General features: G+C 43.4%; 2 protein-coding genes across 4 annotated transcripts in view; both read left to right on the top strand.

Annotated features, from left to right (window-relative positions):
• HMGCR (3-hydroxy-3-methylglutaryl-CoA reductase) overlaps positions 1 to 2060 on the top strand; it is a 33455-nt gene extending 31395 nt beyond the window's left edge. For both annotated transcript variants that reach the window (XM_074952716.1, XM_074952717.1), the window contains exon 20: positions 102 to 2060. In XM_074952716.1, coding sequence (XP_074808817.1) covers positions 102 to 156 — 55 coding nt within the window. In that variant the 3' untranslated portion in view covers positions 157 to 2060. The remainder of the gene's footprint in view (positions 1 to 101) is intronic.
• Positions 2061 to 16735: 14675 nt separating this feature from the next.
• On the top strand, positions 16736 to 25144 carry MED18 (mediator complex subunit 18). Of its 2 annotated transcripts, none has more exons than XM_074952709.1 (3): positions 16736 to 16864; positions 17211 to 17296; positions 18172 to 25144. In XM_074952709.1, exons 2-3 carry the CDS (start codon positions 17224 to 17226, stop codon positions 18723 to 18725), a joined length of 627 nt encoding a protein of 208 aa, XP_074808810.1. In that variant the 5' UTR covers positions 16736 to 16864; positions 17211 to 17223; the 3' UTR covers positions 18726 to 25144. The 2 variants fall into 2 exon arrangements, with proteins under 2 accessions (XP_074808810.1, XP_074808811.1); XM_074952710.1 differs by having other exon boundaries at positions 16745 to 16857.
• The last annotated feature ends 1508 nt before the right edge of the window (positions 25145 to 26652 follow it).

Below are 26652 nucleotides of genomic sequence, written 5' to 3'. Positions count from 1 at the left end.
TGTCCCAAATACAGCACAATATGTAATAAATGGTACATGAAACAGTTAAAGCTACAGAGAGAGTGCTGACTCCAACTGGCTTATCTTACTATTTTTGTTAGGTCAAAAATAAATCTACAAGATCTTCAGAGAAACTGCACCAAGAAAGCAGCTTGAATGTCAGAGGAGCATTGAAGTGAACCATTGCCATAGCAACTGACCAGGAGTAAAGAATAATATATATTTATGAAATTTAGAAGGCAGTGTTCAGTACAAGGATTTTTGTGGAAGATAATTGAGAAGATCAGCAGACTTGTGATAAGTGAAACTCCTCCTTATGACTTTGACTTTCTTCAGCTGTTAAAAATTACTTCCTTTATGAAGATCCCAGATGTCTTGAACATGGCTTTAGAATTTTTGATATTTCTCTTACTCTGCGCATGCTCTTCTGAAGGGTCAGCTTTATGTCATTAAGGATTGAGGGTATTTTGACTAGTGAACTCCCAGTTATGACTGAGATGGAAAACAAGTTCTGTAGCGTAATTTGTTGTGTGTTTAAAAAAATGATTTGGCTAAAATTGGTTTGTATGTAATGTTCCTTGTAATTTTTGTTTTCTGGTTAAAAAAGTAGGTTTTAAATATAAAGTGATAGCAGCCTAATTGCTTCCATGAACTCCTGATTTTAATTTTGTTTGTTCAAGTTTTAAGCTTACGTCTTGAGTTATGAGATAATTTTATTGAGTCTCTCATTAATCTGTAGAAACATTGATCTATTTATAGTACTTCACTTGGTGCTGTTCCACTTAATTATTAGCTCCCTAATTGAGTTACATCATTTTTTCCTTTAAGGAAAATCTATTGCTACGAAGTGCAGAAATGTTTGACATTCTTTAATAGGGGTATGTGTTCAACCGCCTGGGCATGTTGTTCAGAGAGAAGTACTGTATCGTGACTTTCTAAAACTTTCTTGATACAGATATAGAAACAATTACACATCAGGCAGTTTAGAGCTTTGATAATGTTAATACAGTTTTTTACATAACTTTTTCCGTAAGTAGCAATGGATTCAAGTGAATGAATCAAGAACAGATGTTTACACTTTTAAAATCTCATCTTTTTAAAGTACAGTGCATTGGCACATTAATAATTTTTGGTGTTCGACACTTTCTCCCCAGGGATCGGTGTTTGACCTCTGCTTAACTTGAGATGTAATAAAGCCAGAAAAATCACGTGTCTTTAATGTTCCAGTTGGTTTTTATGTTTGATTCTTTTTAAATGTTTTCTTTTGTGAAAAAACTGTAATTTATTTTCTGAAAAATCCAACTTATCCATCTTACGAAAACTTACAAGGGTCCATTGAAATGATGTTACTAGAAAAATTAATACAAGAAATGTAACTGTCCATTAAAATACTGTATTTGGATCAGTGAGATAACATAGGGTGTTTGTTAACATTATGCGGGAAATATTAGGTAGGTTTATTTTGGTTTGACTTGCTACTGAGAAAACGAGTATCAGTTACTATGCTAAACAGTTATCCTGTTCAGTCACTGAAGGAAAACTATAAATGGATTTGAACATTTCTGCTTACTAGAAGGATGGTCTTTTTATGGGGATACAGAGGCATTTCGGGGGTGGTGATGAAAGAGAGAGAATGCTGTTCTTCTAATGTGCAAGCTTGGTATAACTCGTGAGGGACTGATTTTGTAGAACATCAGCTCTAATATTAATGTATTGGTCTCACAGAGCTAACATTCAAGCTGGAAGACATACTACATGCTAGGTATGCTGTGGTAGCATGAAAATATCATGAATGTTTATCTTTTTGCATTATTATGAGTAGTTTTTTCTTATTTATGCAGAGTTGAAACTGCTTTGTTTCTGTGTTCAACCGGTGATTTATTATTTAAAGTAACACTGAGCTGGCAATAAATGGTGGTTCAGTGTTCATTTTGGTGAATGTAACTGACATTCTGTCTTGCAGAATTAACGTTTTGTATTATTACTAAATTGTGTACATTTTGGTACAGAATACTTTTTCAGTTTCAGTAAAACAATGGAAAAGCATTTTGGCTTAATTGTGATATTTTTAAGTATAATTAGTGACTTTATTAAATATTAAACATTGTTTCAGGGATTGTTTACATATTGTCCTTTGGTGGTATGAAGAACACTTAAGGAGTTGCAATAACTTCTCAATACAGTAGTTCAGTATGACACTTTCCATTGAGGCCTATTTTGGACACTTCTCTGTACTTTCCAGAAAAGAAGTCTTTCTTGCCTGGAATTTGGCAGATGATAGTGTTCTGCTAAAATAGAATATTTTTTGCAAAGTCTGTGATGGTCATTTCAGAGAGATATGTGACCCTAAACACAAAAATGCACTTTTAGAAAAGTCTTCCAATCTGTTTGGGCTAAACTTACTGCATTCGTTCTGCATCAGTAAAAGCTAGTGCATCAAAATTAACTGACCAATATGTTACTCTCTACATTACACAGAACTCTTAAACATGAAGATTATTTAAGAGGAGGAGGAGGGAGAACTCTCAAATGAAAGTACCAGACACACAGTTATGTAAATAAATATTTAATCTTAAAACCTAGTCAAATAATAACTACTTATTTTTTAAGTTAGCAAATTTTAACATTTTAAAACGTAAGCTGAAAATAAGGGTTTTTAAACCACTTTCCCATTAAACAAAAAGTCTGGAAATATATACCAACTTTGACTCCCTAAATTTCATCTAGGAGCCAAAAATCCTACTATCACAAAGAAATCTATCACCTACACCTTTACATTTAGAAGCTAAAGGCCTGATCAGAGCCTCCTCCCCTTTCTGTTTCAGGTCCTTGGCCATAATATAATTTCCATGTCTGGCCCACCCAATATCCAGCATTAGTCCACCTACAACTGGATACTCTTTCAGCTTCCTCTCTACATCTCATGCTCTAGACCAAGGGTAGAGATCAGCTTTATATATGGAGCAAATAATTTTTGGTTCTCTATGAAGCCCTACATAAAACACTAGAGTGGAACCTCTTACCACAAATGCAAAGTTTGGGGACTGATGTGGGTCCAGGGCAGAAGATAACATGCTTACAACAAGCCACCCTCAGAAACAAAAACACCCTGAAACCAATATAGAGCACTTGTAATTGGATGGTTGGGGTCAGGTTCTTAGAGCTGCAGATGTCTAAAGGCTACTGTAGGGCAAAGGATGTATTTTTTAAAAACATGTTGGCTAACGTGTTAAATCGCAGCATAGATGGAATAAATTGTATTTTAACATGTTAGCTGATTGAGATGAACCCTAGGCTGGCTTTCTTCCTCAACCCTGAGCACCTGGGGCTGGTTCACTTTCCTCCTCCAGCCTGGTTTTGCTGCCCCACCACACGCACAGACTTGGTCCAGGGCTATACTTAGGCTTTGCTAGTGGGGTGGCAGCTTATACTGGTAAAACTGTTCTTTTGCGGGTATAGCCTATTCCAGCCACCTTGAGCAAAACAAGCTAACCAGCAAGAGCTCAGTTTTGCCAAAATAACTGCATCTACAGCAGGGGCTTTTGGTGGCTCAGCTATGTCAGTCATAAATCACACCTCTGACTGACACAGCTATGGCGGCAAAAGTTGATCATGTAGACCTGGCCTTGGCTATAGTAGTTCTGTGCCCTCCAGCATAGGAGTTGTTCAGGCATCACAGTGGAGAGTTATTAGTCCGTTCCCAGAAGGACCAGGATTTAGAAATTCTGGCAGATAGATCTGCAGATTTGACATTCCAGTTGCCTGTCAATTTAATAGACAAACCACAATACCAGGTACATGCCCTGATATTTGCATGAGTGATGTTGCAGGTGATATTCTAGATGTCCTACCATTCAAGGGTGTGGGGGTGTGATGTTATTGACATGAACTGGGACCACATAGATCAGTGTTGCAACCAAAGTCCTGTAGTGGCACCAAATCTTGTATAAAGGAGGTCAAATGAGGTGTCTAAGACAAGGTTATGGTTTGCTGATTATGATTATGCTGACTATATGTGTGTATCATTTTTGTAGTTAAAGTTATGAATATTGACTCTATACTGTCTGTATTTTCAAACTTGTGCTATGCTTCTGGGTGTCAGCTCTGCCTAGCCTGCTTGATGGTCCATTAAGGACCATCGGCTATACAACTGACCTACTGAGAGAAGGCAGACGCCCTGCGACTCACCAAGGTATGCAGGGACATGCCTATGGACAGAACTCTGAGGTTTTTCCATGCCATGTGATGGACAGCTTGTCTTTGGAACAAAGAAAGAAAGACCATATGACAAGAGAATATAAAAAGCTGCTGCAGCTCCTCCATCTAGTCTTCAATCCTGCTTCTTACCTCTGGAGGAACTTTACTACACTGAAGCATTGAACAAAGGACTGATGACCCATCCCAGCTGCGGATGTACTCCCGAGACTTGCTTTGAACCTGCAGTTTATTCCATCACTGCTACAAGCCTGAACCAAGAACTTTGCCATTACTGTATGTAATTTATTCCATTTAACCAATTCTAGCTCTCATCTATATCTTTTTCCTTTTATGTATAAACCTTTAGATTTTAGATTCTAAAGGATTGGCAACACCATAATTTGTGGGTAAGATCTGATTTTTATATTGACCTGGGTCTGGGGCTTGGTCCTTTGGGATCTAGAGAACCTTTTTCCTTTACTGGGGTATTGGTTTTCATAACCATTCATCCCCATAATGAGTGGCACTGGTGGAGACACTGGGAAACTGGAGTATCTAAGGGAATTGCTTGTGTGACTTGTGGTTAGCCAGTGGGGTGAGACCAAAGTCTGCTCTGTTTGGCTGGTTTCATTTGCGTTAGAGGTGGAAACACCCCAGCCTTGGGCTGTAACTGCCCTGCTTGAAGCAATTTGTCCTGAACTGGCACTCTCAGTTGGGTCCCGCCAGAACCAACATCATTACGGGAGGAAAAGACTAGATGACAGTGGTCCATCCCCATTTCATAGGGCAGTGTCTCCCAAACTTAGGACGCCACTTGTTCAGGGAAAGCCCCGACGGGACGGGCCGGTTTGTTTACCTGCCGCGTCTGCAGGTTCGGCCGATCACAGCTCCCACTGGCCGTGGTTAGCTTTGCCCAGCCAATGGGGGCTGCAGGAACCGTCGCGGGCCGAGGGACATACTGGCCGTCGCTTCCCGCAGCCGGGCACAGTGGAAAAAAAAAAGGGGGGGGGGCGGGCGGGAAAGAGGTTAGGAGATGCTACAAAATAGCCATTTTGAAATAGCATGCAGGCCATCAAAAACAATCCAGGATGGAGTACTATCATTAAATTGTAATGAATCCATACTCCTAGGAGAGATCCTCAAGCCTCATAAAATGAAATATGCTATCAACTTTTCAACCAAATAATATTCTCTGTGTAATAAAGTAGAGCTGGAAACCAGACTTCTCTCTCCCCTTCTTCTGTCTTCCAATAAAAAGGACTTGGCAACGTGCCCACTCTCTCCCACCACCCTCTTGTGTGTCCACTTGCCGTTCCATGTTCGGGCTTATGGACCAAACCATAATTCCATTGAAAGGGCCTGATGTATACAGATATTTTGTACTGATATAACTATGTTGGTTAGGGGCTGGTTTTTGTTTTAACCAAAATAGTCACACTACTCCAATCCCTACTGTGGATGTAGTTATACAGGCATAAAAAGTGCTTTATAGCAATATAGCTATTCTTGTGTAGAAAGGGGAATAAGCTATATCAGTAGAAATACATCTGTACTGGTATCAGTGCATCCACTCTAGGGGGGAAAACCACTTTAACAATAGTGGCGTAATTAAAGGTGTATAACCCTTAAACTGCTCCAATGATAAGGAAGAAGTGTGGGCCTACTAGAGACATAAAGAGGTATTACTGTTATGGGAGTTTCAGACTATAAAGAGTTATCACACTTCTCCCAAAATAGTTTCTGAAGAAGCTAGTTTGGGAGTTCTACTGAGAATGTCATGTGTAAGCTTCTGCCCTAACCTGGTCTGAAGGCTAAGCTTTCCCAGTTAGCCCAAAGACAAGAAGGCCCAAGCTGCCTGCAGTGGGCCCCTGGTGCAGACATCGGCTTTGGTGAGAGATGAACTGGGGTCAAGTAGCCTATTTCTCCACTTCTCCCATTGGCAGAGATCCGTGGCAACGTCACTCCCTGGCACCGAAGATGGTGGGACTGGTCCGGCACTGATCCCATTCACCGGCGCAGAAGCAGCACCGGAGCCGGCCAATGGGGCGCATCCCAGGGAGGAACCCCGGCGTCAAAACTTTTGGAGCCTGTGCCACTGACTTCAGCCCCACAAGGGGGACCATTGAGTCCGGTGCAGTTGGACTCCCCGGGTCTGGTGGTGGTGGAGATAACACTGCCTTCCACCCCAGACACCTTTGAGGCTGCCAGGAACCTCATTGCGATGATGGCACCGAGGTCCCCAGCCCTTCGCATAAAGCCTCTGATACCGCCACAGGCAGCGCCATGCTGGGGAAAGCCAGCAATGATCCGCCCTTCGACTCAGCCTGCAGAGGGGAGGTACCGCTCGGAGTTCCGGCAGCTCTTGGAGTCCCGGTGCCGGTCGCACCCGCGGCGCCGGTTGCACTCGTGACGCCGGTCTGACTCGCGGCACTGAACCAGATCCCACCAGCATTCCCTCTCACAGCACGGATCGCCTTCATGCAGTAGGTCCTGATCTCAGCACTGTTCGTATCGGCACCGATCTGGCTCTTTGCGCAGACCATGCTTGCGGGACTGCTCCAGATCGCAGCACTACTCCCCAGCCTCGCAGCGCTGCTCCCCGGCTCAGCTGCGCTCGGCACCGCCATGGCCATCACAGACCTGGGCCCCATCTTTGGACTCAGAGATGGGGGTCCACATATTAGCAGCGACCCTGGCACAAGTAGCTGCGGGACATACCTAACGTCGGTGCAGGACCATGGCCTGCGCAGTGGCACGGGCCAGTGCAGTGGGTATTTTGGACCCATAGGCGTACCACCAGGCCCAGGGTGCCCAGGCCACGGCCTCATGCTCATTGGTGGTAGCAGCCTTCCTCCGAAGGAGGCAGGTGCAGGTATACCCTTACCTTGATGATTGGCTACTCAGGGAGCACACCAGAGAACAGGTGGAGTCGCAGGTCTGTCTGGCCATATCCACGTTCAAGAGACTGGGTCTCCTTCTCAACATGAATAAGTCCACCTTGTCTCTGACCCAGAGGAGAGAGTTTATTGGGGGCAGTGTTGGACTCGGTCCAGGCAAGAGCAAGCCTGCCAGAATCCCGATTCCAAGCCATGGCAAGCATCATTCAATGCATGAGAGAGTACCTGACCACTACAGCAAGGAATTGCCTCAGTCTCCTTGGTCACATGGCGGCCTGCACATTCACGGTCCGACATGTCAGGCTGAGAATCAGGCCTCTACAGATGTGGCTCGCTTCGACATACTGCCCGGGGCGCCACAGCCTGGGACTAGGGGTCATGGTGCTATAGCAGATGCTAGAGTCACTCCAGTGGTGGCTCGATGCTTGAACAGTCTGTGAAGGAGTCCCCTTCAGCAGCCCTCAGCTGTCCTTGTCTCTAGTTACGGATGCATCATCTCTAGGTTGGGGCGCACATATGGAAGATCTCCGAATGCAGGGCCTCTGGGTCACAGGATGAGCTCTCTCTCCATATCAATATCAAGGAGCTCAGAGCGGTGCAACTCGCATGCCAGATCTTTCAGTCTTGTCTGCAAGGCCAGCACACGGCAGTCATGATGGACAACACCACTGCAATGTTTTACATCAACAAGCAGGGTGGTACCCAGTCCTTGCCCTTCTGTCAGGAGGCTCTCAGGCTCTGGGAATTCTGTATAGCCCACTCCATTCACCTGGAAGCATCACATCTGCCAGGAGTCTAGAACGTACTGGCAGACCACCTCAGCAGGTCCTTCCACAGCTAAGAGTGGTCCATCCGGCCAGACATCATTCACTTCATCTTCCAGAGGTGGGGTTTCTCCAGGTCTACCTGTTTGCCACTCAGAGCAACAGTAAGTGCCCAGTGTTTTGCTCCTTCCAGGAAAGCAGCCCGGGCTCAATTGCAGACACATTTCTGCTTCCCTGGGGAGGTTGTCTGCTCTACGCCTTTCCCCCGTTCCCTATCGTGCACAAGGTCTTACTCAAGGTCCACAGAGACGGGGCAGAGATAATTCTGGTGGCACCGGTGTGGCCTCGACAACACTGTACACCACACTTCTGGATCTGTCGGTTGCCACTCCTCCCCAACTTGATCGTTCAGAACCACGGTCATCTTCATCACCCAGACCTCCAGTTCCTCCGCCTCACAGCCTGGAAGCTTCATGGATGAACCCTATGGAGGTCTTGTGCTCGGAGCAGGTAAGGGAGGTTTTACTTGGCAGCAGAAAGCCCTCCATGAGGGCCACAAATCTAGTGAAGTGGAAGAGGTTCACTTGCTGGTGTAACCAGTGACATACACCCCCACTTCAGGCGCCGTTACCCTTTATTCTGGAGTACCTTCTGCACCTGAAACAGCAAGGCCTGGCAGTATCATCTGTAAAGGTACACCTAGTGGCTATCTCAGCTTTCCACCCCGGAGTCTCTGGACGTTCTGTCTTCACCAACCCCATGGTTGGACGGTTCCTCAAGGGTCTGAACTGGCTACATCCCCAGATTAGACAGCCTATTCCTGTGTGGGACCTTAATTTGGTCCTCTCCAAATTAATGAGTCCCCCATTCGAGCTGCTGGTGACTTGCTCCCTTCTCTACCTATTGTGGAAGGTAGCCTTCCTAATTGCCATCACATCAGCAAGAAGGGTGTCTGAGTTAAAGGACCTTACCTCCAACCCACCTTATACAGTTTTCCACAAGGACAAGGTGCAGCTCAGAATTCACCCAGCCTTTCTGTAAGGTGGTATCACATTTCCATACCAGCCAAGACATTTTCCTACCTGCTTTTTATCCAAAGCCTGATACCAGAAGCCATGAGCAGAGGCTGCACTCCTTGGCTGTTCAGCGAGCGTTAGCCTTCTATATCAAATGCATCAAGCCATTCAGGAAATCGAACCAGTTGTTCATAGCGGTGACTGACCGCATGAAAGGACTACAGGTCTCATCTCAAAGAATATCTTCCAGGATCACGTCCTGCATTCGCACGTGCTATGAGCTGGCCAAGACACCAGCCGCGTCACTTACGGCATACTCCAGAAGGGCACAGGCTTCATTAGCGGCATTCCTGGCCCAGGTCCTGATACAAGAGATCTGCAGGGGAGCAAGTGGTCCTTGGTGCATACGTTCACCTCTCATTACGCCATTGTCCAGCATGTCAGAGATGATGCAGCTTTCAGCAGAGCGGTGCTCCAATCTGCGATTCCATAACTCCAACCCCACTGCCTAGGTAAGGCTTGGGAGTCGATATGAGCAATCACTTGAAGAAGAAAAAACGGTTGCTCACCTTCTCGTAACTGTTGTTCTTCAAGATGTGTTGCTCATATCCATTCCAAAACCCACTCGCCTTCCCCTCTGTCAGCGTAACCAGCAAGAAGGAACCGAAGAGGCGCCGGGTCATATATTGAGCGCCATGAAGGCACCACTCCAAGGGGCTCCATAGTTGACCCGACGGGTGCTGCTAGGGGAAAAACTTTCCAACGACTGTGCACGCTGCGCACACAAGTGTAAAAGGCTCTTTGATAAGAACTCTCCGCATATACCCATGGGACTATTTTACACTCACTTTGGACAGACATAAATGACTCCATAGGCAGCAGGGAATCAGGCCTGTGATCTGTGAGGTAGTTTGGAGCACGACCATGGTGGGTTTTAATAACAAGGAGGGGCAAACACTAAATCCTGCCCAGACCTGGGTGACCCTAATGGAGGCACTGAGAGAACACAGTCCTCTGTCCACAACATGCATTACTGTGTGCAGTCAGCACCACACAGAGCTAATGGCAGCTCTGAACCACAGATCCCCAGCTATTTGTCTCCTAATCCATTTACAAATTATGCTCCCCTTTTGTTAAAGGGACCTGGAAATTATATAGACAAGTCAAGAGGTTTGGGTTATATTTGCCATTTGGGGCTATTTACCCAGTACCTCTGGTGTGTGGAATCCTTTCTGCATGAAAGACAACAATCCTTGGTTTTTCCGCTCTGCTCCCAAATTAGCTACTGTATGCTGACTTTCAACTCACACAGTCCCGTAGATTTCTGATTTCTAAACTAAAATAAACCTGGCATTTCCATGTTAGTAAACAGTTCAGTAGAGACACAGACAGTTCCACAATACAGACAGGAATGAAGACAGCCCAGAGGGTGCTAAAGCTGGGTATCAAACACACTGCCAAGAAAGGATGGGGGAAAAGAGTGTTAACTTCCAATTTCACTGTGGCTAGGAGATCTTTAATATCCATGTAGACCAGGTAAATTCAAAGGGATAGAATGTTTTAATTGTTTGAGCACTGGAATGGGACTAAGAAGATCATGGTTCAGTGCTCACAACAGCAACAGACTTTCTGTGTGACCTTGGGCAAGTCACTTAATCTACCCTGCTATAAAATGGGGATGAGGACAAAATCCATTCATGGTCATGAGGAGGAGTGTACTATGATGACAAGGGCTGGATTAGTATCTAGATAGAAGGGGGCTGAAGGTCTTGTTTGAAATATTTGCACACAGTCAACTGGTACTTAATTTACCTACCATGGAAGCTGAAGAGCTGAGTCACAGTTTGCCACAGTTTGAACCTGTTGTTCCAGGGAGTCTGGAGATTTCAAACGTAGACTGGAACGTGAAGGTGGCACTGCTCAGCTTCTGGCAACGTGATGCTTTGCTTTGAACTGATGCCACTAAAAGTCACTCCATACCTCCTCCTATAACCGTCAAGCCTACTAGCATCCTCTTGTTTTGAACTGCTGCCCTAGAAGGTACAAACCACCATTACGTTATTTTGCAATAGAAAATAAGTTTTCTAATCCTGGGAGTCCCGCAGGCTTTTCAGGAAAGGTTTTTGTTCTCAGAGCCATAAGATGCAAGCTCCAGGCTGGGAGGCTTGGGTCAAGAAACAACAAACCAAAAAGGAATGTCCTGTCTAGACCAGAATACCTCAAAAAGGAATGTAGGAATATGTTATCAGCGCAATAAACTTAGGAGTGAAGTGGGCCTATACCAACCCCCCGTTTCGTTTCAAAGAAAAATCTCTGCTTGTGTCTTTAAAACTCCACAAAAAAAATCTGTAGTTGGAAATGTTTTAATCCTTTTGTTTATTTCTTAAATGTTGAAATGCAAACACCTTTGTGAAACGGATACTTACAAATATGTTAGCTAAATGCCAAGTTCCTAGGATTATTACTATATAAATGGTAAAATGTTTTATGTATCAACATGGAATCTAATGACCTTGCTAAACTAATTACTATGTAAGACGCCACTTAAGTACAGAACAGTGGTTCTCAAACTTTTTTTTCCCGCGGACCACTTGAAAATTGCTGAGGGTCTTGGTGGACCACTTAATGATCTTTCCAAATGTTGATTGTACCATTAACGAACTATTGTAAAGCGCTTTGGATAAAAGCGCTAGATAAAAAAACCTTAATAATAATAAACTTTTTTTGTTCTACAAATAAAAGCACACAACTCATATTTTAATATCAGTAGTCTTACTTTTCTAATGTGATGGATGTGCCCTCTCTCCCCCGCTGTGGCAGTCCCTGAGCTGGGGCTGGGAAGGAGAGGTGGGGGGGGTCTCTCCCTCTCTGCCCTGCCGCATCAGCCCCCGAGCTGGGGATGGGAAGGAGGGGGGTCTCTCCCCCGTCACAGCACACACAGAGCTGAGGCTGGGAAGGAGGGCCCATCTCTCCCTGGCAGCTGCAGCCCTGGAGCTGGGGAAAGTCAGCTCTTTCTCTGGCCGCTGCAGCCCTGTGCATCCCAAATTCCCCCCACCCCGTCTTCTCACCCCACTGCCCCCTCCCACCTATGCCCTATTCCCCCCAAGACCACCACCTCACATGTGCGTCTTCTCCAGGGTCCAGGCACCTAATTAGTGGAGCCACACCTGAATGGCTCCACTAATTAGGTGGGTGGACCTTCATTCTATTATGTGCAGCCGCCCAGGCCCGCACCTTAGAGGGAACTATCCGCGGACCACAGTTTGAGAACCTCTGGTATAGAACATTTATATTAATGGGAAAATTAATTAATTGCTGGTAATGCTCAAGCAACTTTCCTACCCAAATCAGGAAGAAGAACAATCATCACTCCAAAAATTGGCAGGTTTTTTTGAGAAAAAACTACTTTAATAATTATTTAAGCTAACGACTTCCTCCAAGTTATTTAGTTTAAAAAGAATGTCTTAAGAACAATTTATATAAAGAATAGGAGTGTTTGGACTTTTTGAAATCAGAATTTCATTTCCTGTTATACTCTAATAAAAAAGGAGTATCTCTAAAGATGGGCTGACTTAAAAAAAAAGTTAAAACTAACTTTAAAAGTTATGTGATGTTTTCCTGCTGGAAGAAGAATAAAGGCAATTAAAGAAATGTTACATATTCATTAAGCATACTGCATATTCAGGAACTGAAGGTGAGACAATCCTGAATGCATGAAGCCAAAGAAAGAGTGACCGCACCAACTCTGAATTTAAACAAGCCTGAAAGAGGTGTGTTATCCTATAATTTCATGGAAAGAAGGAGGAGTGTATAAAAATCTTTGAAGTAAGCATTCCTTCCCCTCCCCACATACTGCTTAAACAGCAAGCACTCCACAACTCATCCTATTACAGACAGCTACAAAAAATAGGGATGACTCAAAAAACAAAACCAACCCAAGGAAAACTTCCCCAAGACTTCAACATGGATTGGTGAGAGAAAGTTAACAGAGACACTGCCAAGGGATTAGTCTTAAGAATCTTGTAATAGTTTTTGCAATATGGAAGTGCTGTTGTAACTTAATATTTTAACAGTTCTCCTGTTAATTACGAAATGCTTAGACCATGTATTCGTGGAGAAGAGACAGGGGCTAACCAGTGGGATTCAATTGGAGTTAAGATTCCTAATATTTGTAATTGGCCTGTTTTAAAACAGATCCTTAAATGGCTTATTTTAAGTAACTGATTTAAATATTTTCTTCAGTTTCATAGGATTTAGTTACAATTGATTATTTTGCCCAATTATAAACTGGTTATTACTAACAACCAACAGGATCCACCTTTCCTTAAACAAAGTTATATTGCCCCTTAATTATCTAAGGATATACTAAGATTGGTTTCCCAACCATTTTTGGAAATAAGCCCTTAGTCTCAACTTGCCAAAAGAAGAGTCCTCCATCAAAGGCAGGCCCACTCTCAGAGGGACATACAGAAGCAATTCCAACAGAAGTGAAAAATGGTTATTTTCCTGTACTGTAACTGTTGTTCTTCGAAATGTGGGTGCAGACATGTATTCTGCTCAGGTGTGCGTGCGCCTCATGCACTGAAGCTGGAGAACTTTGCTTAGCAGTACACACCCACTGGGGCAGCACTCGTACCATCTGGCCCTTGTACCCCCTCTCATAGCCCCAACTCCCCTCAGTTTCTTCACCCTGGAATCTAAGACTGGGGACTCAGGTGCAGAGGGTGGATTGTGTAACACATCTCAAAAAATAACAGTTACAATACAGGTAGGCAACCATTTTTTCTTCCTAGAGTGGTTGCAGATGTGTGTATTCTACTCACAAACAGTAACTGGGACAGACACAACTGAATAATGTCATCTACTACGGGACAGATGCAACTGAATAATGTAGCTGTCTTTAACGTGCATCAAGACCATATCAGGAAAGTAGATGTAAATAAGTTATACATCTTATAACTGCTGACAGTTATCCAGAAAGCTACAGTTGGACGTAATGTATTTAAACTGGGACATTAGTGAAGACAGCTTGTAGGTGATTGCAATGATTTTAATATGCTGTAATTCATGATAATGTAATTATGTAGTTCATAACAATGAAAATAGTAGATACCAATGATACATACATACATATTCAATAACTAGAATGTATATAAATATGCTGAAAATAGCCTCCACACCAAAACTGGCAGAGCTCCCCCACAAGCACACACACCTCTTCAAAAGCACCCACCAGCAAAAACAAAAGTGCCTATCCTTACAGAGAATCTCATTGTGTTCACAGTAACCAGGAGGTAAAACCCACGCAGAAAGCTCCAACTCAGACTGTGCTCAGTGCGAAGGAACTGAACGGCACTAGGACAGCGCCGCCCTTAAATAGCCATAGGAGGAGCCAGAGGGGACGAGCACTGCCCTGTCAGGTACTGCTGCACAAAGTTCTCCGGCGACAGTACACTGGGTGCATGCACACCTGAGTAGAATACATGTCTGCAACCACTTGGAGAACCATTTTATCAGTTGTGTCATGTCATTTGTGTTTTTGTTTGTTTTCTTTTCCTCTCTTTAAGAATAATATAATCATGGTTAATAACTGTGATTATTCTGCTTGGTCTCAATCATGGTATCCCCTAAGGTACATCAAGACCCTCTGTGACTAAAATAGTGGAAATCAGATCACTCTGAGATAGAATTAGTGATACAGGCAATTCATAAGAGTATCTTTTAACATTGGTTTTCCCTGAATTGTCAGTAAGACAAACAAACAATTAGAGCTGTCCTACTTTTCTTGATTCTCTGGACTAAATATTTATAGTAATTTAAAAAAATAAAATTACGTGGTGTCAAACAATTTAAAGTTACCCCTTTCTACCCCACAGCTACCTGCGGGGATTGAATCATGAAGGCCAGATTCTCTGTTGCCCTGCATGTTGTGTCACCATTAACACTTGTGCGAAGTGGGCATATAGTGGTACCTTTCTGATCTGGCCCTATTTTACATTAACTTTGCACAGGTGTAGATGTCTATCCAAAGTACAGGGCCTTAACTGGCCCATAAATCTCTTCATGTGGTTCACAGACTAGATAGAGGACAAAGAAGGATGGCATACTGGGAAGTACACTGCTTTAGTACTCAAGACATCTGGATTCAATTGCCAGCTCACCTGCAGACTTCCTGTGTGACTTGAAGTCTCTACGCAAAAGAATAAATGGACATAAATCAGACGTCAAGAATTATAGCATTCAAAAACCAGTCGGAGAACACTTCAACACCTCCCTGGACACTCAACAACAGACTTAAAATCGGGAGTGGCAATTCTTCAACAAAAAAACAGACTCCAATAAGAAACTGGAGAACTGGAATTAATTTGCAAACTAATTTGCAAACTAATTTGATGGACACCATCAAATTAGGCCTGAATAAAGACTGGGAGTGGATGGGTCACAACAAAAACTAAAAACTAATTTCCCCATGCTAATTTCTCCCTTCTGTACTCACACCTTCTTGTCAACTGTTTGAAATGGGCCACCCTGATTACTGCTACAAAAGTGATTTTTCCCTCCTGTTGATAATAGCCCACTTTAATTGAATTGTCTTGTTAGAATTGAACCCCCACTTGGTAAGGCAATTCCCATCTTTTCATGTACTGTGTATATATATATATCTTCCTACCGTATTTTCCACTCCATGCATCTGATGAAGTGGGTTTCAGATCACGAAAGCTCATGCCCAAATAAATTTGTTAGTCTCTAAGGTGCCACAAGTACTCCTCATTGTTTTTTTTTAAATTACTCTGTTCTTCATCTGTAAAATGAGGGTGCAAGTGCCCTACTGTACAGGTGTGATGTGAAGATAAAATCCTTTACCAAGGATAAGGTGTTCAGATACTATGGTGGTGAGGGTCAGAGAAAATCCCCTGGTGGTAATGTGGGTTATATAAAGAAATCAGTGGACAACCTTGTCACCTGGATCGATCGGTCTTCAGCTGTCGTTAAGACTGCGCCGATCACAACACGTCCGCCATTCTTCTCGCACTCTTGCCTTTCTTCTCCACGTTCGTCCGAAATGTTTAACAATGTCACCTTCCCATCAAGCCCCATATACAAAAGTAAAGTGGGGTGAGGGAGTGCCATGGCAGCACACTGCACAAGAATGAAACTTTGAGTGCAATTTCTACCAGCTCCTTTGAAACAGTCTGAGCATCATGGGGACCTATTACAGACTCACCTGGGGTGATCCAAGACTTGTTTAGGCACATACAGTCAGCCAAACCCCAGGTTATTTGATTATCTAATTAATAACTAATTACTAATTTACATGTTTATCAGATTAATTTTAATGCCATTTCTAAAAATTTAATCTTACCGAAAATTTAATTTTTGCCTTTGAAGAAAGAACTGGGGGCCACCAATAAGGAACTGGGAATAAGGAACCAACTTCAGCCTCTCCCTGTGTGCCCCGGGCTGGCCGCCGGGGGGGAGGGGCGGCGCTGAGGGGAGGGGGTGCCCCGGGCTGGCCGCCGGGGGGGGGGCGGTGCTGAAGGGGGGGTGCCCCGGGCTGGCCGCGGGGGGGTGCCCCGGGCTGGCCGCGGTGGGCGGGAGGCGGCGCTGACGGGGGGGTGCCCCGGGCTGGCCGCGGGGTGCGGGGCGGCTGAGCGGGATGTGCCCCGGGCTGGCCGCGAGGGGGGCCAAGGCCTCGCGCACACCTTTCTCCGTACCCAACAACACGCAGACGAAGCCCCGCTGGTCTCCGCCTCGGAGCGAGCAGGAAAGCCCACCCTTTCCTCAGCTCACCCGCCCGCCCCCTCCCTCGCTGCCTGCCTGCCTGCCTGCCTGCCTGCGTGTGGGGGTGCGGCGCATGCGCGCTCGGGAGCAGGTCGGCAGCCTGGGCGGAGGAAGTGAGTTGTGCCGGGGCGTGTGGGCCGGAGCCGGGGGAGCTTTGGAACAGCCCGTAAAGAGGGGAGCCCCCGCCGCGCCGCCCCACAGGTGAGAGGTGAGCGTCCGTCCTGCTCATGGGGCTCCAGGCCCCCCCTCGGGGCCGGCTCCCGCTCCTCTTCCCCCCCCCCCCCGGGGCCGGGTCCCCAAACCCCGCCATCCCTCCTCCCCCACAGCTCACCTGCACCCCGGCCCCTCCCAGCGGTTGTATCGAAGCCGCACCCGGTTGCCCTACGCGCTCTGCAAGGAGCTGTTCCCGCGGGGAGCCCCTCATCGGGGCGTCGGTTCCCGTACAAGGAAGAGCAGCCTCCCCCCACCCCCCACACTCTGCGGGGTCGCTGGGGTCTCCCGGCGCCTGAATGCCTGGTGTAGTCGTGGACCTGATTTCTTTGTGCTTCATCTAGGGACGCCAAAACCATGGAGGCCCCACCGGTAACCATGATGCCTGTCACTGGCGGCACCATTAACATGATGGAGTATTTACTCCAAGGTAAGGCTGGTGGGAAGATGGGTTTGATTTCAGGTCACAGTGGCATGCTGCCAGGTTCTTCTGGAAACTCTCAGCTTCCCCGTACTGTACCTAAGTCATTCCAGTATTTAACGTTTTGAGATGAATTGGGGAGGGGGAATGGGGAAGAGAAGAAAAGACCTTACCTCAGTCAGATCCTAAACTAGCGAGGTCAGACTTCTTTTGTGAAAGATGTTGACCGTTAGGACTAAAACTCTCCAGAAGCAGGCGATCTGTGGACAACATCCCATCCCCCTCCCCCTTTCCAAACTCCTTTTTGGTGCAGAATATTCCATTACTTAAGATAAGATTTGTTTTGGGTTTTGCTCTTGCCCTTATAGTTTTTGGTTCTGCTGCAAATCCCTCTGGAAGCGTTTGCGACAGCCTCCAGTGTAATTATTAACATTATATTGGTGTCTCTGTGCTGCTGTTGTAGCTACAGTGTGGAGTATAGACATCGAAAAACAGTACTAATGTACCTGCAGGTCCTAGGTGTGTTGTGTTGGGAGAGTGGTCCAGAGATTTGGACTAGTAATTAGAGCTAGGTTTTTTTCGTCACTGCCTGTCTTGGACAGTTATTCAAGTGTTGTACACCTCTCGTTCTATAAAAAATAAAATGGGGAATACATTTGTAAATGTTTTGAGATTCCCAGATGAAGAGCACTATGGATAAGTTTTGCATCCTCTGCTTGTTTTTGAAAAATGAGTTTGGATGAGCATTTGTTCTTTGCTTTTTTTTTTTTAAATATGGTGCAATTATTTGGGGTGTCCCATGCACTGGTGGATGAAACCATGCAATCATAATGGCAATAGTAAACGGCTCAGTGGTGAAATAATGAACTTGTTCTCCTTCCCAGGAAGTGTTTTGGATCAAAGCCTGGAGAGCCTCCTTCACCGGTTGCGTGGTCTGTGTGACAACATGGAACCTGAGACTTTCTTGGACCATGAGATGGTGTTCCTCCTGAAAGGGCAGCAGGCCAGTCCCTTTGTCCTGAGGGCACGGCGCTCGATGGACAAAACTGGCACACCCTGGCACTTACGCTATTTGGGACAGCCAGAAATGGGAGACAAAAACCGCCATGCTCTGGTGCGCAACTGTGTTGACATCGCCACCTCAGAGAACCTTACTGACTTTCTGGTGGAGATGGGCTTCCGCATGGATCACGAGTTTGTCGCCAAGGGCCATGTGTTCCGCAAGGGTATTATGAAGATTGTAGTGTACAAGATTTTCCGCATCCTGGTTCCAGGAAACACTGATAGCATTGAGCCCTTGTCTCTCTCCTACCTCGTGGAGCTGAGTGTAGTAGCTCCAGCAGGACAAGACGTAGTTTCTGATGACATGCGAAACTTTGCTGAGCAGCTAAAGCCCTTAGTTCACCTGGAGAAAATTGACCCTAAAAGGCTCATGTGAGTGAAAAGGACCCAGCAAGTATGTCTAGTTCCTCTCTCTCCTAATGTTCCTGGTGACCAGCATGTAGAGACTCTTCTTCCAAAATGACTCTTGAAAGAACTGAGGAGATTAAAGGTTTTTGGTTTTGTTGAGGGGTAGTGGAGAGGTTGTCGCTGGTGTGTTTTGTCACTGCAGTAATTGACAGTTGAATCACTTTTCCCCCCCACTTAATGTTTCCCTTTATATAGATCTACCATCAGTTTGACATTTTTTGAAATTTACTAATTTGGAATTTTCTTATTAAGAATCATAGAATATCAGGGTTGGAAGGGACCTCAGGAGGTCATCTAGTCCAACCCCCTGCTCAAAGCAGGACCAATCCCCAATTAAATCATCCCAGACAGGGCTTTGTCAAGCCTGACCTTAAAAACTTCTAAGGAAGGAGATTCTACCACCTCCCTAGGTAACGCATTCCAGTGTTTCACCCCCTCCTAGTGAAAAAGTTTTTCCTAATATCCAACCAAAATCTCCCCAACTGCAACTTGAGACCATTACTCCTTGTCCTGTCATCTTCTACCACTGAGAATAGTCTAGAACCATCCTCTTTGGAACCACCTCTCAGGTAGTTGAAAGCAGCTATCAAATCCCCCCTTATTCTTCTCTTCCGCAGACTAAACAATCCCAGTTCCCTCAGCCTCTCCTCATAAGTCATGTGTTCCAGACCCCTAATCATTTTTGTTGCACTTCGCTGGACTGTCTCCAATTTCTCCACATCCTTCTTGTAGTGTGGGGCCCAAAACTGGACACAGTACTCCAGATGAGGCCTCACCAATGTCGAATAGAGGGGAACGATCACGTCCCTCGATCTGCTTGCTATGCCCCTACTTATACATCCCAAAATGCCATTGGCCTTCTTGGCAACAAGGGCACACTGCTGACTCATATCCAGCTTCTCGTCCACTGTAACCCCTAGGTCCTTTTCCGCAGAACTGCTGCCTAGCCATTCGGTCCCTAGTCTGTAGCTGTGCATTGGGTTCTTCTGTCCTAAGTGCAGGACCCTGCATTTATCCTTATTGAACCTCATCAGGTTTCTTTAAACAGCATGGATAGAAACATTTCTTAATTTCCTTTATTACTTCATATTAGTGTTTCTGCTTCCATATTAATAAGGGTCTTACTCGCCAGAAAGTGAGATCCAAAGTATCAAACATGCTTAGGTTCAGTCCTCTTTCCCAGTGCACATCTCTGGCTGCTGCCTCTTCATTTGCAGCATAGCTGCTTCTATTCTAATAGCCTCATCGTGCAAAGACTGGAAAAGAGCACGTACCTGAGCTTCATCCCTCAAGTAATGGAGGAGTGATATCCTAATGTTACTGCATGAGACAGGAAGTACAACTATCAGAATCAACAATACAATGGAACTGACTGCACACTGTTGTCAAAGAGGAGCGCATCTTTTCCTGCACTAATTTTTTCAATTAGCGACCTTAGGTGTTACTTGTAACACTAGCAGATACAAAACTAAGGTGGAAATGAGTTTAAGGTAAAGGTGTACCCCTTTAAAAAGTATAGATTTTAAAAGCCAGTTTGCTTAGCTATGTCATGACCTGAGGTTTTCAAAACTGAGAACTCTCAAAACATAACTTACTTTTAATACTGTTTGTTGTATGTACTTCGCTGTGCTTGGCCTATGAAAATAACAGGGTCAGTTTCTCAGGCTGCAGTAGCAGCTTGTAGATAATATTTAAAACAATGTTTTCAGGGGAATTTAAATAATTCTGTACATCTAAGGTTTTGCAAAAAGTCAGTTTTAGGAAAACCAAAATTTTTGGTGCCAGGTTTACCTCACCATAGTGCCAGTTGCAGATTTTTTTTTTTTAAGTCATACACTTTGGTGCCTGACCCCTCTGACTGTGTTAAATGAGTGAAACAAGACCTGGGGTTTGTGTACTCTTTACTGTTAGAGCAATTGCTGCCTTCAGTTTTCTGCTGTAGTAAAATTGGAGGCATTAAAAGACTTATGACTAGTAGGTGCCCAACACTGTTAATTTACTATTTGGTGGTTTTGTTAATAGCCGTTCTGAGCTGTTTAATTAAACAATTCCTTATCCCGTGCCTCTGAGGTCTGTAGTCAAACTATACATATTTGTACTGACAGTTATTGTAATTCCAGAAAAGTCTTTTAACCACCCTCTCCCAGGGCTAATATTTATGATAAAGTACAGTAAATAACTTACAATTGTCCTTCATTTAAAAAAATTGTCATGTCAGTAAACATATAATAGGTTATGTGTAAATGTTTCCTAACATGCTCTACAAACATGCACAGAGCAATCATTTCACTATTAACATGCAATCACCCTTGCCACAGAACTCTGTTGTAGTGGAACGGAGTACAGCAATACAGTTAAGGATAGGCCCTGATGAAGAATACCACATTTAGATGAAACTGCAGAAGGAACTTCTAGGTGGACAACAGAATTATACATAATGGAATTTGGCCAGAATAAACTATTCTTGTTGACTGCCAAGTGTTCCGAGGTGAGTGGAACATCCCATCTGCCACACAGATGAAGTTGAGAAACCAACTGGGAGTTGAAAAACAGAAATTGTTTTCCTCTTCCAATTTATGAATAAAAAGGTGTGAGGATGAGTTCTACCATCATGAAGGACATAGGTATCTAAATACCTTTGACAGTTTGGGTCATACTGACCAAAAACAATCAATTCAATTACTACAGCTAATATTTCATTTAAATCAGTTAATTTTAAACAAGAAAAAAATTGTTTAAGGGCATAAGGTAGTTTTGTTTATCTAAAACAATTTTAGAATGCTGTTTTAAACGTTTGTGCATTTAATTGAATCAAACTTCCAACCAAATGCCACTTGACACAAGAGTAAAAAAATTAAAGTGTCACTTGTCATTTTCTAACAAAAATAAATTAAGAACCTAAATAAATGGACATGTATATAATTGGTTAAGTAGATGTGCATACAGTGTATTCACTTGGTTAACTAAAAGTACCGAATTTAGCATAAAGACTATAGTTAGTAGTTACCTCTCTTTAGGAAAATAAGTAAAAATGAAGAAAAAAATAAATTTAAATTAAGGTTTCCTTCTTCTTGATTTATATCAATCCACCCTGTCTTGTATGGTGCTTATTTTCCTAGGAACAGAATGTAGTTTTTCTCATGGGCCCAAAATGCACCTACAGTGTCCTTTATGCCTCACTCAAGAAATAGACCTATTTTCTTTTGTAATCAAGCATGTTCTTTTCATTTTCAAGGTGCATAATATTCTTTCAAGATGTGCTCTCTCCTATATTTACACCACCTGTATATCCAGAGAGCAGAAAAACACTTCCTGTAACACCCTAAATGACAAACAGTAGGTGCTGCTGTTTGCTACTGGGTAGCCTTCTGCTGGTACATAAACACTAAAGAATCTGGTGAGTCTCTGTCCTATGAGATAGATGTAACTTCTATGACTTGACACAATCACCTGTGATATTTCTTCATTGAGTCAGAGACAGTGAATGAGATAATACCTCTTATTGGACCAACTTCTGTTAGTGAAAGAGAGCAACTTTCAAGCTACACTGAGCTCTTCTTCAGGTAATCATAAAGTCGCAGCTATATACAAGATGGAATAGATGTTAACTCTTTATGCTTAATCTATTGCACTTAGTATTTAGCTGTGACTTTCAGATTACCTTCCCCATACCTGAAGAAGAGCTCAGTGTTGCTCAAAATCTTATCACTCCCAGAAGTTAGTCCAAGAAGCGATATTACCTCACTTACTGTCTCTTATTTCCTGAGACCAACATGGCTATAACACTACAACCAACATTTTTTACAGTGAAATATTAAGATGGCTTACAAAATGGTGTGCACGCTTTGTTGTGCATTTTCACCCTCCTCGGCACTGATTTTTATTATTGTAATTGTGAGGAAGTCAAATTTCACCTGTTTCTACCCAAAGAATGGGAACTCAATTGGGAACTCCACTTGCTCCACTTCTAACATGGCTTTGCTAAGAAAACATGTGATCTTGTGGGTTGTACAAAGTAATCTGCTGTCCTGATAAGGAACTGGGATAACAGTGAAGCTAATAATGTTAGCACTTACAGAAAGGTTTTTAATCTTCAAAATGCATAGCTACTGTTTCATCAGCAATCCTCTTCGCTCCCCATTCCCGTCCTCTTTCCTCCAAAATACTACATGAGAGGGTATTTGAATACAAACAAAAATGTTTAGGTGTGCTATCCTGTACTGTCCTATCTTATGAGTCCTGGAGCTAGGTAACATGGGGTGGATACATAAAAAGCCATATGCTGAATGAGACAAATAGGGTCCAAGGAAAAGGGACTGATGACAGGGCAGTTACCACAGAACATATACTTTACAACTGCTGTTGATGATGGGGTCAAATCTAGACTAATGGGCTGAACCAATGCCCCTTAAGTCAATGGAACTGTGTCCATTAATTTTAAGGATAACTTGATTAGGGCCCAGGTTTGTAGTTATCAAAAAGAGCTCTACTCCTAACTGCAATACCCTTTCAAATGAATGGATCATCATACTCTATATATTAGTAGTATTACCATATTGCTGGGGTCCCTAGTCATAGACCAGGACTCCTCTGTGTTAGGTGCTGTACACAGTCCTTGTAGATATCCAGCCTCAATGAATAAGCATATTTTATGTTTATATGGTAATAAGGAGGCTACAGCCTTGACACCTGGAAATGAAAGGAGGTGGAGGGACTTCACAATTAACAGTTATCGGTTAGCTTACTTCATATATGTTTTTTTAATGGTCTCTATCTGTAAAAACAAATAAACCTTTTTTAGATTCTACTAAGCTCGTGAATTCGAATGGATCTTGGGACATTGAGTTCCACAGGGTAATTTTCAGTATGCATAAGCACAAGTGTTAGAAAAACTACTTTTAAAATGAAACAAACAGTAAAATCTATGAAAAGACCCATATGTGGGTTTTCTACATAGGCAGCAACAATATATATCTGCATAACTGCCAATTTTTCCCTCTATTAAATTGTGTCTCTCAAAAGAGGGAAGACATGTAAAGTTTTCAGATTAGTTTTTTCCATAGGTAATGCACTACAGATTTGAAAAGCCTATTGGTTCCTATTAAGGCTGGTCAAATACATCCCCTAATTACCAGTGCCACCTGCTCTACAGAATGACTTTAAAAAGCTGAATTCAGAGTTGAAAGTTTGTGGGCTCATGTTCCACTTGAGAGATGGTGAAAAAGTGAGTGGAGAAGGACAGAGTGAGAAATCCTCTGAAAAAATGAAACAGGCAAGAGCATATGGGAGGTGGAAAGAAATAGAAGTTTTAAAATGGTAAAGTTTGTTAAAAAATTTGAGAAATAAATGTTGGGAGATAAAGCTTTTACATGACAGGGAAATGATTAATAAATTTGAATTCATTTTCCAAACTTGTTGTCACATTGAGGTCAGTTAACACTGAGGACATGAAGCAACCCATTGGAAGTGTTCCATCTCTTCCCAGGATCAGAACCTTAGAGATTAATATTATGTAGTTCAGGGTAGTGCTTTGTTTTAAGTAATATGGTGAAAGGGTTAATTTCACTGGTTAGTAAAATAGAGGCCATGCTTCTAAGGAATGGAATGCTTCCACCATGAAGTTGTTTACCATCATGAAAGGATTAAAATGAGAAATTGCTACAGAAAGCCTCTTTTATCATCACGAATTCTTTTACTCTGGGAGGCAGATTGCCACTCTGATTTGAAACTTCTAGCACCAGGAGATTAAGCCATCTTTAATATTACCTATGAAGATACATTTAGGATACAGACAGCTACCCACAACACTAGAGTACTTTTTAGGTGTGAAAAAAATGTTTATAGAATTACCCCCAAAGAAGTTGTTCAGCAGTACATGGATGTAAATGTCCATTGTCTACACAAAGGTTGTGACTGAAAGAAGACATCCTTGGCTGATTCTTTTCTGTGGCCGTTTTGGCTCAATCTTACCACTGCTGCAAATCTACCTGTCCCTGTGCTGGGGGAAGAACAGGACACTGCTTGGTGAACCAGGGTGTGGATAACTGGGCAGTGCATGGCCTGATCCTCCAAGCTGTGAGTAGAAATCCAATCATAGGGAAGACAACAACTCTGTGCCAGGAGGAATTTCAGGATTTAAGCAGAGTTGCCTGCCTGCCCATACCCTTCTCTGCTGAAGGTGTCCTGTTTTCTAAATCACACAGGGACAAATAGATTTCAGCAGTGAAACAAGTGATCCATAAAACTAGTACAGGAACGAACAAGCAAAGGGCATCTTATTCTATTATCAGAACATGTTTGTTTAGGAATTATTCACCAGCCCCCTTGTGACTGGGATGACATCCATTCTGCACCAGCATCAGTACAACAGGTGTTTCTTTTAGCCCATGGGAAAATGAAGAGTAATGTCTCCAGTTAACAGAGGGAAATATGTTAGGTAGATACAAAATGACTTATGCTGGAATTTTGTCAAGACTTGTGTGTTGAATACTTAGTTACAAAAGATAACTACTGCCCATTCCACTAGGCAATGCTAGCAAATGAGCATAAGGGGGTTTATTTTCATAAGTCAGAATGTTGCAGACCTCGTTTGAGGCATCATCTGATTTATGGCAATTGGATGTTTATTAATCTGTGCTGTTAAAATGGTGCCTTCACCTCCAGTGCCACCGTGCACACCATGTTGTCACCATGTCTCAAAGAGGAAGTTCAACATACAATGTATGTAGCCAACTAAGGAGTAAAGGAACCTGTCAGGATACCAACCATAAAACAGAGAAGTTTATTTTTGGGCGGGTGAGGGGGAGAGGAAAAGAGGAGAGCAACTTTGTAAAGCAACAGTTAGTTTACATAACACCTCCCACATCCTTGACTAGCCATTTGCCCAGATTTTAGGCCTTCAGAATGACCTAGCAGTTTTCTAAGAACCTGCATGCACAACAGTTCTAAGAGCTCTGTTTTTCTTTGAGCCAGTGCTATTGGATGGATGTGGCTGGAAGGTGCAATTGATGGACTGCTAATCCATTGTGCTCTGCACGCGTGGGTTCGCATCCCATCCTCGTTAGGAGATGCTTTGGGGAGGGATAGCTCAGTGATTCGAGCATTGGCCTGCTAAACCCAGGGTTGTGAGTTCAATCCCTGAGGGGGCCATTTAGGGATCTGGGGCAAAAATTGGGGATTGGTCCTGCTTTGAGCAGGGGGTTGGACTAGATGACCTCCCCTGAGGTCCCTTCCAACCCTGATATTCTATGATTCTATGGGAAAAAAAGTCAAACAATCGCAGAAACCCAAAGAAAACGGTAACCAGCAAGCCAAGTGTGTCATATAAAACAGTTTAACAGATCTTGGGTCTCATTCTTGGGACTGTGAGAGTTGCACTTGGCATAGGACCAAGGAGAGGGCAAAGAAATGTAGGTTTAAGCATGTAGTCCCCAAACTGTGGGGCATGCCCCACTAGGGGGACACAGAGGAACATTTAGGGGGATGCAGCTGGGCCTGGATCATCTTGGCACAACTTTTATATAAAAAAAACTTTCTAGTTAAAAACAAATTCAAAATAAGTTAAGTATTTTTAAATCCTTCCCCCACAGAGTTTTAAAGTTACCAGTAAAGAGAAAAAAAGTCATCTGCAATATCCTTTACCATGCCTCAGAGGAAGACTTATTTTACAAATCAATCCAATTTACCTTTGGACATTTCCACTAGGTGGCCACAGTAAATGAAAAATAGCTACTTTCCTACAACAAGCTCATTTCTTAGACTCAGGAATGAGAACTATGCAAGGCTTTGGTTGTTTTATTAAAATGCTATGTATGACATTTTACTTCTTCAAGGCACTAAATATTAAAAATAACTACAAACCAGAGCTATTTTTCATAATATTTTAATACTTTTCA

Source organism: Natator depressus, chromosome 5, assembly GCF_965152275.1.
Source record: "Natator depressus isolate rNatDep1 chromosome 5, rNatDep2.hap1, whole genome shotgun sequence".
NCBI lineage: Eukaryota > Metazoa > Chordata > Testudines > Cheloniidae > Natator > Natator depressus.
The sequence above is the reverse complement of the archived record's forward strand: the minus strand, read 5'-3'. Positions and strand labels throughout refer to the sequence as shown.

Coding starts and splice junctions, on each gene's coding strand:
- MED18 (XM_074952709.1), top strand. CDS start 17,224: ATGGAGGCCCCACCGGTAACCATGATGCCTGTCACTGGCGGCACCATT. Junction 17,297..18,171: donor GATGGAGTATTTACTCCAAG/GTAAGGCTGGTG, acceptor TCTCCTTCCCAG/GAAGTGTTTTGGATCAAAGC.